The following is a 15,267-nucleotide window of genomic DNA, read 5'->3' as shown; positions in this document are numbered from 1 at the left end:
TAAGTAAATGCTGGCGTCCTGTGATATCCAGCATCCAAGCCCTTAAAAATCTTTTACCCATTGTGCATTACTTACAAAAATATCCTTTGCTATTTATGACGATATCGCTACTAATGTTTGGGGAAAGGGACTTAAAAAGTGGCCTGTCTTGAAACCAATAACCTCTTGTCTCTATGGTCAATTATCCTAAGACCTGTGCAAGCAGGTAACAGCACATCAGCACACGTGTGCTTTTCAAAAAGCTGCAGCCAGAAAAGAAAAAACATCACAGCTCTGTAAGGGTTTATACCAATATGTCAAGGGAGGTAATAGTACTGAAAGATGGGTTTAATTTTCTTTAGTTCTCCTTTTTTTGTTGTTCCTATGTTCTACAGTGAGCGTATATTATTCATACAATAAGTTTTTAGAAATTACCACCACTAGACCGAAGTGATTGAAATCAAATATGTGTGTCACATGAGAATTCTGCACATAGCGATGTCATGACTGAAATCCTCGGAGGACAATTGTTCATTGACTGCTAACCTGGCCATGACTTGGCTTTTGAGCCCTTTTTTTGGGGGGGGGCGGGGAGGGAGGGGTGCTTATGGTGAAGAAGGCTGAAAGAAGTCAACTGCTTCTAGAATCTCAGAGGGTCCAGTGTCTCTGAGCTGGCCTGATTTTCATAGTGGCAATGGTCTAATTCTCCTCGTAAAATATGATTTTAGTTTCTTACCATTATTCTTTAACCAGAGATAAAGTCCCTAAAGGGACAATTCCAAGATAAATGTACTTATAAAGGTGCTCGTAAAAATTTAGTACCGCATAGATTACTGCTATTCAAAATGTGGTTACTACATGGTGTTGTCCGTGAGCCTTGAAGGAATAATCTTATTTCTGTTGAATCTAACAGTGAAACATTTGGTTTGCCCTTTGTGGTATCCTTTCCAAAAATGTATTTCCTAATCATTGATTTTTATTGTTTTTTACAAACGTGTCCGTTCCTAATAGATACGGAGGAAAAAAGTAACTGGTTTGCCATGACTTTAAACTCCTTTTTAAAAATGGGTTAGAGAAATTCCCATATACAAGCTATAGGCAAAGAAGCCACATGTTCAAAATGTAAGTCAAGACACACATGCTGACATTTCATATGAATTTACTAAAACAACAGGAAAAGTTATGTTAAAAACATAACCTTTATGTTTATCAATTAGAACTCCTGAAAGTAAATTCATGCTTTTGTGGTCCCCTTGCCAAGATGGAAGAATAATGCTTGGCTTCCCTCCAATGATGTTTCCAGGGCCCAGAGGATACAAGAAACCAAAAGACTCTCCCCTGAAGATGTGGAGTCCATGAGGGACATTCTGACACACAACATGTACCAAGTTCGACAAAGGGTGTGTATAAGACGTGTCCCTGTTTCCTGTCCTGGGATCCAGTCCTCCAGGAATCAGTTCTTGTTCATGTTATTCTCTCCAAAGCAGTCTTCTTGATGAACAATTTCTCTCTGCTTAGTTTGGAGAACAGAAAGTTAATTGTTATGTTTCTGCAGCAAAATTGGCACCCATGGTAAAAAGAGAAATGCAAATCCAGTTGCAGGCCCTAGGGGTCAGGCTGCCCTAGCCCTGCAGCCCCAGAGTTTTCCAGAACCAGCAGGGCTCCCTCCCCCTCCAGAGACAGAAAAGCAGTGACACTCATCCACCACGGAAGAAAGATGGCCCCAGGATGCCTGTGATGGTGGAGTTGTCTCAGCGTGGTTGACTGTAATAGAGCTTAGAAAACTGAGATGGTTTAGATTAGAATATCGAAACCACATTGCTGAAAGCCTAAGATAAAAAAGGAGACATTTCAGGGACTTCCCTGGCGGTCCAGTGGTTAAGATTCCAAGCTTCCACTTCAGGGGTCATGGGTTCGATCCCTGGTACGGAACTAAGGTCCCACATGCCGCTAGGCCAAAAAAAAAAAAAAAAAAAAAATATATATATATATATATATATACACACACACACACACACATATCCACAAAAAGGAGACATGCCAAGCATAGTATTTTTCAATTTTGGAAAAGGGTATGGAGGCTATACTAGCACTTGGGACCTGGCCCAAAGTTCACAGCAAGAACATTTCAGGGACAGTAAGTGAATTCTCCTGAAACGTTGATTTAATCAAATGGTATTTTCATTTGTGTCCTTTAATTAGGAGTTCTTTAAGTTTGAGGATTCAATGGAACATCCCAATTGTTGACTAGGGTTATAAGTGAGTTAACTGTGAGGGCCTCAGTTTTGGTGACCAGGTCATGGGACTCCAAAAACTCATCTGGTCAAAACTCATCTTCTCAAGTAGAAGATGCTGAGGTCAGAGGAGTTGTTTTTCTGACTTGTTTAAGATCTCAAAACGAATCTGCGTTAAGAACCCAGGTCTGCCAACTACCCACCCACAGCTCTTTCCACGACTTCAGAATTACATGATCCAGGGCAAGGGAATGTTTTCTGGCTGCTGTTCCGAGAAGGTCAGTGATGAAGGGGAATGTGTCAGCAAAAAGGCCCTGCACCTGCTGGAGGAACCCAGGTCAGCAACACTCATAGCACGCTTCGAGTACATTCAGCAGCTTTCAAATCATTCCAGGTGAAACTGTTTCAGCAAGACTATCGCATTCCGCCTTAGATAAGTAGTTAAGAGCTTCCTGGTTTGAAGAATGCTGGCCAGCTTAGTGAGGGCTGGAGTCCAGAGGGTGCCTGGTACTCAGACTTGCCCCATGGTGGTGGAGGTTGAGTTTAGGGAAAGTCCAGAAATAGAGAGAGAGATTCTGGAACTCCAAGCCACCCAAAAATGAGGCTAACCGTCCATTCTCTCTTTTTTCTCAGGTTCCTAAGTAATCACCTTTCTTCTTCTTTTATCAGTGCCTACTCAGACTGACCTCCAGGTTTCTCCCTTCTAAGCTGTGCAGGATCTCCCTTCCTTGCTGATCACGTAGAGCCAGTAGGTGATGAAAACTCCCACGGGGAGAACGTACATAGTAAACAGAGGGGGACTCCACCCCTGAGCTGGCTTTTGCTTCCTCTTTTATTACTTGGGAGAATGAGACTCACCAGTCCTACCCTTTCTGTCTTTCCTTTCTCATCCTAACCTTTAAAAAAAAATTTTATTATATATTTTATTTAAACCACTATATCAAAAATATTATTTCAACACATCATAAGTTTTAAAAATTACCAATGAGATATTTTATACTCTTTTCTTTTAAATTAATGTCTTCAAAATCAGTGTATAGCTTATTCTTACAGCACATTACGATTCGGATTAGCCACGTTTTGTCTCCTTAAAGCCTCCTTTATTTTTCTTATTTTTAAAAAATTTTTATTTTATATTGGAGTATAGTTGATTAACAGTGTTGTTGATTGACAAAGGTGTACAGCAAAGTGATTCAGTTATACATATACAATATATCTATTCTTTCTCAAATTCTCTTCCCACTTAGGTTATTACAGAGTATTGAGCAGAGTTCCCTGTGCTACACAGTAGGTCCTGGTTGGTTATCAGCCTGCCTTTTTTTTTTTTTTGCGGTACGCGGGCCTCTCACCGTTGTGGCCTCTCCCGTTGTGGAGCACAGGCTCCGGACGCGCAGGTTCAGCGGCCATGGCTCACGGGCCCAGCCGCTCCGCGGCATGTGGGATCTTCCCGGACCGGGGCACGAACCCGCGTCCCCTGCATCGGCAGGCGGACTCGCAACCACTGCGCCACCAGGGAAGCCCTATCATCCTGTCTTTACGTAGTTCATATGGCTCCTCTCCTCTGCCATGGTCCTCTTGCTCTCTTGAAGGAAAAACCAAAGGTGCAATCCAGGACAACTGTCTGTCTGCTTTGTTGCTAGTGGGAAGTCTACAGTTTTGAGGCTTGTCACAAAAGGTGACATCTGTAGTCCTCTAGTTTGGGTGAAAGAGATTCCCGTTAAGCACTTCGTAAACATCTGAGGACCATGCTGGTCTGTGGTTCAAGACAAATTTTCACTGGACTCTCTGAAGATAAGGAAGACATTTTTCATAAAACTAAACTGATTCAATTTGAAAAACTGTTCTGTATCGAAGATCATGCCCGTCCTACTACTTTGGTTAAAAGACTTTTTCCGTTTTGAACTGATGATGGTGATACTAATGGGCTGATTTTTTTGTGCGTATCTTTGATTGGCAACATTTTAAAATAGCAACCATCTAGAAATTGCCAAAATCGTTTTTAAATTCCCCTGATCCCTAAACACTCAGTAACCGCTGGCCTAGCATAACAAACGTGACCTGGGAAAGAGAGTGTGTGTTGGCTGGGGGGGCACCGAAGTCTGTGGGTACCTCGGGGGTGATCACTGTGGGAGTGTCACAGGGGGACAGCGCAGCTGCGGGGCACTAGCCTGTGAGCCAGAGGCAAGGCTTCCACCGCAGCTTGGTCCTGATGGGCTAGTCCCGAGCACAGACCTTTCCTCCGGGGCCACAGCTTGTGCCTGTGTAATTGAGGCAAATGCTCAGAGGACCTGAGCACCACCTGCTCGCTCTACTAGTCTTTGTTCTTGGTTTTTCCATGGTCTCCTGAGGCTGGAAGTTGTGCTGAGATGTCTGTACATGTTTGACATCCCCTTCTTTCTACAGACCCTGTCCTACAACAAATACAACCTCAAACCCCAAACGAGTGAGAAGCAGGCGAAAGAAATTCTGATCCGCCGCCAGAACACCTTCAGGGAGAGCACGAGGAAAGGTCACAGCCTGCCCTGGGGAAAGCCGGTAAGGCGGTGACACTGACTCACCTGAGCTGGGCCGGCCCGGAGCAGGGCCTTGTCAGGTGACTACCTCAGTATTTAAACAAACAAACAAAACCACTACCTCGTTGACAGAAAAAGACAAAACTAAGGGGGTACAGGACACCAGACACCCCCTTCTCTGGGCCTGGGCCCTTTGGAGCCCAAAGCATCGGTCCACGGGGTATGTGGCAGCAGACTGCCCTCCAGGATGGGTCAGTGACTGGAACACACTCCCTGGGCTGTGAGGCTAGACTAGCTCCCACGGTGGCCAGGGACTGGACGTTCCAGGGGACCGTCCGAGGATGGGGACCCTGGCTCTAGGAAGCTTACTCCTCCCCCAGGGAGATACAGGGAGGAATCTGTTCTCCCCACGTCTCTTGGACCCTATCTTCATGGCAACCACTGTGCATCTGAACTGCTCCATCTGAGGCCATATCCAAGCAATCTTACTGGGACTCTGAATGGAGGTTGGGTCTGAAGTAGCCCCTAATCTCTACCCTAATGTCAGTGGGGCTGCAGGAGAAACTTTGAGAGGTTTATCATGGTCTATTTTATCATGAGAGGGAAAGGACATATACTGAAGGCGGAGACGTTTTGTTTTCCTTAAACTGAAGTAACTGAAAGGCAGTGATCCAAACACGATGCTCCAGAGTGGGTCTGTATCTCTCACTTTGTCGTGTGAAGCTGTCAGTTGCGTGGCTAACTCTGCTTTTTATTTCTCCTTGTTACCCACAGGCTGGTACCAAAAATGTCCGCTACCTCTCCTTTCCTTATAGCCATCCTCAGCCAGCAGGCAGAGATGTGAGGGTGGCTGAATTCACAGGTAACCTGCATCCCTGGCTGCTTCTCTTTTCTGGAAAGGTTCAGATGGTAAACTGTTTCAGGCTTGTGGGCCAAAAGGCAAAATCAAGAATATTATGTAAGTACATATATGACAAGAAAAAGAGAACACAGGTATTTTATTAGTTGAATTCAGAACTATAGTGATGAACACTGAAATTTGAAATTCATATAATTTTTACTTAACAGGAAATATTCTTTAAAAAATTTTTTTTCCGCCATTTAAAAGTGTAACAACCATTCTTAGCTCAGGGGCCATACCAAAAGATGCATCAGAGAGATACACCTGGGGGTCATCAATTGCTGACCCCTGTCTTAGGGAAACATAAAACAGGCACTTCTTTGAAGTGGTGGGATTCTCCTGTGTTTTATAAATTAGCAGAATTCTCCAAAGTTGTCTAAATTTTACTAAAATAACTTCACCAAATTTACTGATTGGATGTTTCCCATTTAATACCTATTACTTAAATAGAATTCTTAGAGTTATTGAAACTGGCTATTGTGCTCATAAAAGCTATTATTTTTTAAACGTGTATATAAAATGATTTTCTATTAGCATAAAGTGGCGTACAATATATATGATATGCCATGTTCTCTAGTTTAATATTCCTACATTTTTAAGACTTGGAATCACATTGGAAATTTGAATAAACTAAACACATAGGATTTGAGAATTAAATCTTTGAAGAGGGAATATAATTATTCCTTACAATGAAACTTTATTTTTTTCTGATATAAAATCATGCTTGATATAAAATCAAAGTCAGCCAGTGGAGAAAAGCATAAAAAAAAATTTTAAAGCACTCGAAACTCCAACACCCAAGATAATCACTATAGAACATTTTGGTAAGCATCCTTCTATAATTCTATCTATATCACCCTGATCTCTACCCTACCTGGACCTGATACAAACAACAACAAAAAAATCACAAACACACAGCAAGGTATTATACATAAACTCATAATACAGTCATTGCTTTTCAATATTTATAAATTGTCTAGTTCACTCAACCATATGTTGTGGACATATTTTAGTATCAATAGATATGAACCTAGTAATCATTTCATGACTTAATAATAGTCAATTATATGAAAGCCCCCTAGCTTATTTAGCAAAATCCTTATTAACAAATATTTAAGATGCTTCCAATATTTAATGAATATAAGCAAAGATATCTAATAATTTCTTTGGATTACTTGTGATTGATGTTTGCTCAAATAACCAATTACTCCCTTAGTATATATTCCTGGAAGCAAATTTTTTAGATAAAAAATTACGTGTATTTAAATTTACCTTCAGATCAACAGTGTGAGAAAGGTGATTTCTGAACGTTTTCAGCATCACTGGGCTATTTTGAGTTAACGTTTGAGTAGTCTACTATATGACAGGATAAAATCTATATACCACAGTTAATTCTCATCTGAGTCTTTTTGATTTTCAGTGAGGTTGAACATCTTTTCATATTTTTAGAGGCAACTATATTTCTTTCGAGGAAGTTTTTGTTTCTGCCGTTGCCCATTTTTTCTGCCTTTTTTTCCTTAAAACGAATTTGAAGAACACCGTATAACATGAATATCACCCATTGTTTCATATTTGCTGCCAATAATTGTTCCTAAAGTTTCACATTTATCATTTAGTTTTTAGATATACTTGTCTTCAAATTTTTGCATTCTGATTCACCAAATCGGCTCAATCTTCCACAGAAACATTAGAAAAATTATTCATCAAGTAATTTAAAATCTAGAACTTTCATAGTTTAATTTTTTCAATTTCAAGCCAAATGGCTAATAGTTATTTTGATAATAAAGGTATTTATCTTTGCGTAGGTTAAGACAGAGACACATTTCAAATTGTTTTCAAATGGCCATGCTCCTGCACCAGCACCTTCTTTTCCACTTTTGTTGTGCTAGTCATTTACCCCTAAACTAGAGAGTTCGGACACTTAATTCTGTTTCATCAATCTAGTCACCTATTCCTACGTCACACTCTTCTAAGTAGTATTATTTTATGTTAAAAAGAACTATAATACAAACAGAAGCAAACAAAACAAAAGAACAGCAAGCATAGGGTGTATAATAGATTAATTTTTAAAACTCTTCCTGGTACAAGCAGCTGGTGCTATTTATGTTGCTTGAGTGATAGAGAATACGAAAGCCTCACAGTCACTTCTTGAGATGAATGTCAATATCACAAGCTACGGTAGCAAAAAATAACCACACAGCAGCCTCAGCTGAGCACTAATGTACAAGCACGTTATAAATAACATGCAACGGGATAGTAAAAGAATACTACACCTTACAAAGTAGGACTTATCCCAGAGGTGGGGTTGTTTAACATTTGGAAAATGCATTTACATTATTCGCCAGATTAATAGGTCAAAGCATCCTTTTAATAGATGCCCTAAAACGCATCTCACTCACGCTTTCAATAAAAATCATAAGATCCTAGGAAAACATATATAGGACTTATATGAAGACAACATAAAACTCTCCTTTTCCATGCTTCATTTCCCTCTGTAAAGAGGAGAATGTTGGTACCTCCCACATACAAAAGTGTTGCCCTGAGTGAAGCCATTTGGTGCAGGTAAGACTCTTAGAACAGTGCCTGCAACCAAGTAAGTGGGCAAGAAATATTAGCCATTATTGATTTTATTACTAGTGAGGGGTATCGAAGAAGACTTGACTTGGGTAGATAGGGGTGTTCTTGAAAAGAAGATGGTACTTTAGAAATGTCAGTTCTGGGCTTCCCTGGTGGTGCAGTGGTTGAGAGTCTGCCTGCCAACACAGGAGTCACGGGTTCGTGCCCCGGTCCGGGAAGATCCCACATGCCGCGGAGCCTGCGCGTCCGGAGCCTGTGCTCCACAACGGGAGAGGCCACAACAGTGAGAGGCCCGCGTACTGGAAAAAAAAAAAAAAAAGAAAGAAATGTCAGTTCTACATGAGTTAATCTAGACGTGGAATGAAATCTTAGTCCCAATGAATTTTTTTTTTCTTTCAAATGTGCTCAACTGGTTCTAAATTTCATTAGGTGAGGAGAAACAGTGGGTAACCTAGAAATCTGTGAAGGAAAAGTGAGACTTGTTTTATCAGTTATTCTTAAGTTTTAAAGAATTATAATAATAATCAGGATTAGACTGAGATAGTCCTCCGTGGGTATCTGGGCACTATTATTTGCATACACCTTCTCTCCAAATCTGAAGCCTTTACGCACCAGGACAAGGTCAGGGAATAGCTGGAGGGGCTCTAGGGGAGGACATAGAGGGAGGTGTAGCATCCATCAGGCAGCGCCCTGATGTCCCCCGCAGCTAACCAGGCTGTGACGTGCAGAGCGCTGTCCCTCTTCGCTCTCACCTTGTCCTCCCGTGTTAGGACACCCCTTCTCTAGATGTCTGGGTGCTCCCTGCTGGATTGCAGGCTCCACACACTCCTCCAAGCTCCTTTGCCTTTGGGGCTCCCTTGGTGTTGTAAGTAGAGATGTCCTGCCTGGACAACCCTCCTAGAACCCAGGAGCACTGGGGAAGGTGAGCGACTTCTGTGGGTGGAGTGTGGTGATGGTTGCCCTACTATGTGAATGTATCTAATGCCACAGAACTGTACACTTCAAATTCATTAAATGGTAAATGTTATGTTTTATGTATTTTACCACAGTTAAAACGAAACAGAACAAGACCATGGGGAGGGCAAGGTCTGGATCTCTAAACAGCCTTTGTTGTATCAGGTGTGGGTTAGGCTCAGCCCTGCCCTGAGCAGAAACCCTTTCCCTGTCTCTCCTTCACCCACCCCCCGGTGCCCGTGTCCAGAGGTTAGAGCTCTCAGCCAGGCGGAAGGTAGAGGAACAGGCACTCAGATTTTGCTGCAAAGGTTTCCATTGATCTCTCCCTGGAACTGCACTGCCTGGCGCCAACCTGGAGGAGGATAGGAGAGTCCCCACCCTTCCCCCTTCCGCCTTCCACTTTCCAAGCAACTCCTTCTTCCCGTTTTGGATGGATCTAGTGACTTAAGTTGAGTGGAAGCTTGCAAGTCACCTGCCCAAGCCTCTCCCTAGTTCTAGGACCCCACTTTTCAGTAACCAGAAGGTGGTCAGGAGATGCAGCTGGAATCTGTCCTCTGAGGGGGGCCATAGCTCAGAAGGATGGTTGGAAACCAGGAGGGGGGCTGAGGGGAGACAGAGGAAGGAACGGCTCTTGGGGGAAGAAGGACCAGCTGTTGTTTTCTTAGTTAGTGTTTCAAGCGCCAAAGCATCAAGAGGAACTCTGGTTCCAGACCAGATCGTAAAGCACAAATTAAAGGGAAGTCCTGAAAAAATGGCCAAATATTTTAACTCACTTTTTTTAAAATTCAAAGCAGCTGATTCCCCTCCTCCCACCTCCCGCCCCCTCCTCAACTTCCAGACAACCTTCTCAGGACAAGTTGGTCACATTTTTGGAAAAATAGTATTGAACAGGATATTTGAAGTTTTTCTGATGTCCCACATTCCAAACACATTTTGTCAAGTATAAACCTGTGTACATATTAGTTCTAGCTGTGAAGTTTTTGTTTTGTTTTTTAGAAGGAAGTAGAGAGTGGGAGAAAGAACCCTATTTCAGATTTAAATATAGATGTCTTAAAATACCTAAGTTTTCAGGAGAATATTTAAATGGGAAAATAAATGTATAAGGTGAGAACTTGAAGAAATGAGAAGAAATGAGATTTCTGAAAAATCCTCCCTAGAAGGCATGTGCACAGTGAAGGAGGGAAAGACAACATCCCGGACGTGGTTTAGGTATCTGGAGGGGACATGACATAGGTACCCAATGGCTGCCCTGCACTCTTGACAGAGCTGTCCTGACCCACACACAGCTTTTATAAAGGAGACAGGGACAGCCTGGGGAGGAGCAGATACCAGCTTCTCAGACAGGCTCTGCTCAAACTGCAGCCCCATTCTCACTGTGTGGTACTGAAAGTCACTTAACCTCTTAAAAACCTCAGCCTCCCCACCTGTGAGGTGAGGCTCACAATTTTCTTCCTCTCAGAGTGCTGCTGTGAGGATTAAATGGCATAACATGTAAAGAGATCAGCACCGTGACAGCACAGAGTAAGTTCTCAGTAAGTGGACGTTCCCATCCTTCTCATTGCCGTCGTGGGCCAGACGCACCCTGTCCACGCCTCACGTCCTCTGAAAGGAAGGCATCACGGCTGTTTTGCTACTCGTGACTCTGCTGTGGTCCTCTCCCATCCCTGTCTCTCTAAGATTAGCTATTTCAAGGTCAAAAGGATGAAACTCAGATTTAATGATTTCTGGTAGCCACTGATTAAAAAACAAGAGTTAAAAAATGAAAAAACCAAAACAAACCAAAAAACCACAAACAAACCTAGATAAAATCCACCCTTTTCATATCATAGTACCTTGGAACCTTCAGTTTAGCGTTGGTCTTTGACAACACAAAGCACCTTTTTGTGCTTTATGGCTAATGGATCTGATTTTGTGAGAAACACTCCCTCAGTTCCCTGGGAGAGACTAGCCGGACGCGCAGGTTTCTGTGCATTCCTGTTTATTTCTCACACCGCGTCTATAGCTTCTACTCCACCCCACCTAGGGGTAGCAACCTCGGAAAGGGAAAACCATGCTGATGAGAAAGGTGAATGAGTGTAGGAGCTGGAACAGCAGGAGGACTCTGCTTCCCTTTGAGTTCTCTCGCCTGGATATGAAGTCTCCACTCTCTGATCTTAAGTCCTCTTCTTTCCTCCTTCGATCATCCTTTCCCAGATCACGACAGCAGTGACGCAGAAGTCCCCTCCATCATGTTCAACACACACTCTCCAACGGGGTCACTTCAGGAAGGACGACGGACACAAGAAATAATCCCTATGAAGAACTTACACAGAGGAGGGAAGCCAGCCCACTTGGGCTATCAAAGAAATAGGACCCAAGAAGAACAACTGGGCGGGGGCAGAAGGGTGGTTTTGAGGCCCAAACCGCTCTTTCACGCAGTAGATGAGGACCTCGAATCTGGGGAGGAGAGTGAGGAAGAGGCCTCAGCCATTGGGTCCCGATGGTCAGCTGAGCACAGACCCGGCAGGGACCTCCAGGGATCTCATAGCCCTTTGCTCCAAAGCAAGTAATGTCACGGTCCACAGGATTGTGTTGGGTTTTTCCAGAGTCCATGTTCCGATTACTGTGAAAGAAGGATGTTCAGAGTTCTGAAGAGAGCAATTGAGTTTTGTTCTTGTTTATTTTTATTTTTTTGATGTGGACCATTCTTAAAGTCTTTATTGAATTTGTTACAATATTGCTTCTGTTTTTTTTTTGTTGTTGTTTTTTATAGTTTGGTTTTTTGGCCACATGTGGGATCTTAGCTCCCCGACCAGGGATCAAACCCACACCCCCTACATTGGAAGGCAAAGTCTTAACCACTGGACTTCCAGGGAAGTCCCTTGAGTTTTGTGTTTGTTCGTGGTTTTGGGAAGCTATTGTGACTCTCTAAGAGGCAAGGAGATTCTTCAGAGGACTGGGAACCGACTCCCAGTCTCTTCCACATTCTTAGCTGTGCTTAGCTGTGCTTTGTAGACGAATTCCCTATGAGAGACAGACGTCAGTCACCCCAGGGGTTATTCACTAAATGTGTCATTCATGTAATTTATTGAGATACAAACATGATTGGTCAATAATTCCCCTTGAGGGCTTCCCTGCGGCGCAGTGGTTGAGAGTCCGCCTGCCGATGCAGGGGACACGGGTTCGTGCCCCGGTCCGGGAAGATCCCACATGCCACGGAGCGGCTGGGCCCGTGAGCCATGGCTGCTGAGCCTGTGCATCCGGAGCCTGTGCTCCGCAACGGGAGAGGCCACAGCAGTGAGAGGCCCGCGTACCGAAAAAAAAAAAAAAAAATCGGACACACATAACAAACTTATGGTTACCAAAGAGGAACGTGGTGGGAGGGGATAAATTAGGAGTTTGGGATTAACATATACACACTACTATATATGAAATAGATAACCAGCAAGGACCTACAGTATAGCACAGGGAGCTCTACTCAATACTCTGTAATAACCTATATGGAAAAGAATCTGAAAAAGAATAGATACATGTATATGAATAACTGAATCACTTAGCTGTACACCTGAAACTAACACAACATTGTAAATCAAATATACTCTAATGTAAAATTAAATTAAATTTCAAAAAGAGGAAAATGTTAAAAAAAAATCCTGCAGCTCAAAAAAAAAAAATCGGACAAACCTATTTCTATTGCTTGCCTGAATGGTCTTGGATTTCAGTGAATTCTGAAGTTGGGTAAAGAGGCATTTACTTGTGTTCACCCTATGCAGAGGCTTTCCACCTTAAAAGGGATTCCACATGTTTTCTGGTGTTTGGGATGTGGTAAATGTCCTTATTTATCCTCCCCAAACCTGATGTGATGCCATGGGAGCTCTTCGGTCTTTAATCAACCTGGTAAAAGAGAAACATAGGCTGTAGAAGGGAGTCTGCCGTGACAAAGTGCAGATGAGATTCTAGATACTTTACTGTTCTCCCTTCATGCTTTTCTCTCTCTCATAACAGCCATATACTTCTGTGCTTCTCTTCTTGGAAGAAGTTACAGGGTCACAGGCGGTAGAGCTGTAATGACCACCTGAGTTCAGTGATTAGAATGACCCTTCCTACATAGGGGGTGAGTGCTGTGACAGGTGTGTGGCAAAGCTCAGGTCTTCAGCCTGCAGGGAGGCTTGCAGAATACTCTTCACCTACTCGGGTGCCTGCCACTCAAATGATTTGGCTTTTTAGATCAATATAGTTAGTTCAGAGCTCTGGCTCTGAAGCCAGACTGCTTTTAGCTGTGGGACCCTGGGCAACTTAATTATCTTCCCTAAGCGGAAATTTGCCAATTGATAAAATAAGGTAATAATTTTATCTACCTCCCAGAATGATCGTGAGGATTAAATAATATCTGTAAAATGCTTAGCTCAGTGCTTGATCATTAACGGCTATAATTATTTAGGCTAAAATATATGTGTTCATGAGAGAGGACATACATTGGTTTAATCACATGAAGAGTGATAACAGACATCTGAGACCTTTCTGAGAGGCAGTTTGATGGACATAACAAAAGATACTTCGGGGCACTGGGAAGGAGATATGACAGAATTAGAGAGCATTGAAAACCATCATCACAACTCAACCCGGTCGAGTCTCCAGCCATCCATCAACCAACAGCAAAACCAGAAATAAGGTCTGGATGTGGATTCATGTTTTTCAAGCAAAGCTCACTTATATTTGTGTCATTACCTCAAAATTACTGCATTTCCTTGCTTTGGAGTTACCCTGGTGTCCAATTCTAATCATCGTTGATTCTCAGAAGTCAGTGAGTTGAGAAGCCCTGTCTCTGCATATTACGACAGGCACCCAGTGAGAAAGGGAAAACTCCTCTTTTTTGGGGAAACATCAATGGGCTTTCATTCTTCAACTTGGAATCTTTTCTATATGGGGATCTGTCCTCCAGAAAAGTGATTCCCTTAACTTATAAATATTAACTAGAGAGATAGGTGTTTAAGAATTTTAAGCACGGGGAAAAAAATACCTTCTAGTCATAACTTTCTAAAATTAGGAAAAGTTCGTTTTTAATAAATAAAATCAGCGAAAGTTTTTGCAAGTATATTTTATCCATGAATAATACGGATGGTTTCTTGTAGTTTTTAATTGTTCTTTCCTGACTAAACTCTGTCAAGTATCTTATTTCTAACTCTTCCTGAGAAAACCCAGCCATGCAGACAGAAAGCTCCCCTGTTAGAACATCAGTCACTGTTAATTGTTAATTGGGCCATAAGCCAAGGGGAATAAAAGAGATGCCTGCCTCAGTACTAGCTACTCCTCTAATTAGCAAGGGATATGTTGTTTCATCTGGCCACAGTATTTGATTTAATAAATTCTTTTTCTTTCTGAGACTCTAACCAGCTTCCAAGCCAGGGATGCTCAAGAAGTATGACAGGTGAGAAGTCACAATTTCCACCCCCCAGGCTTCTTGCTCAACAAGGTAACTGGAACCACGTTGTAAAATGAACCAAGGGGGTCACTACTCTGTTTCCAGGCAGAGTCATACAGATCGCGAATCAGAATGGTTGGTCCTAAAATCAAGGTACATACTTCGTGTGCTAAGAAATCAGGCTTGACTAGAACAGTCATAATAGGCAGCATTTACAGAGCGCTTACTACATGTCGGGCACTATTCCAAATGCTTTTTATATGTAGATGCGGCATCACCCCGTCTTTGTTGTGTTGCTGTTGTTTGTTTGTTTTTTGGGCACATCGCGTGGCTGGCGGGATCTGAACCTGTGCCCCCTGCAGTGGAAGCTTGGAATCCTAACCACTGGACCCCCAGGGAATTCCCAGCATCAGCCCAACTGAAGTGAAAGGATACAGGTTTAGAGAGATGCAGTCATTTGTCCAAGGTTTCCCTGCTTCCAAGGAAGACCTTGGAAACCAGGTCTGTCTGGTTTATAGTCATTGACGTAAACTTTTTCCCTGAGAAGAATTGATAAGTGTCTCAGATCCACACATTGTTACATTTCTCAGTTGGGAAGGATCCAATGGGAAGAAACAGAAACTCCACCCTGCCAGAAAAGAACTTTGCTTTAAAATGGAAATAAATACAGTGGAAGATGATGTGATTTTGAAAATCTGTTTTTACAAA

The 15,267-nt window shown here is 42.5% G+C and overlaps 1 protein-coding gene across 1 annotated transcript in view; it reads left to right on the top strand.

Moving 5' to 3' along the window:
• The window catches only part of SLC9A4 (solute carrier family 9 member A4), a 56,893-nt gene extending 45,186 nt beyond the window's left edge, over window positions 1-11,707 (top strand). Inside the window, exons 10-13 of the mRNA XM_029232451.1 lie at window positions 1,283-1,379; window positions 4,617-4,748; window positions 5,501-5,588; window positions 11,352-11,707. Of these exons, the coding sequence (XP_029088284.1) occupies window positions 1,283-1,379; window positions 4,617-4,748; window positions 5,501-5,588; window positions 11,352-11,707 (673 nt within the window). The remainder of the gene's footprint in view (window positions 1-1,282; window positions 1,380-4,616; window positions 4,749-5,500; window positions 5,589-11,351) is intronic.
• The last annotated feature ends 3,560 nt before the right edge of the window (window positions 11,708-15,267 follow it).

The sequence above is a fragment of the Monodon monoceros genome, unplaced genomic scaffold, assembly GCF_005190385.1.
Source record: "Monodon monoceros isolate NGI ecotype Baffin Bay Population unplaced genomic scaffold, NGI_Narwhal_1 Super_Scaffold_19, whole genome shotgun sequence".
Taxonomy (NCBI): domain Eukaryota; kingdom Metazoa; phylum Chordata; class Mammalia; order Artiodactyla; family Monodontidae; genus Monodon; species Monodon monoceros.
This window is presented reverse-complemented; position numbering and strand designations above follow the sequence as displayed.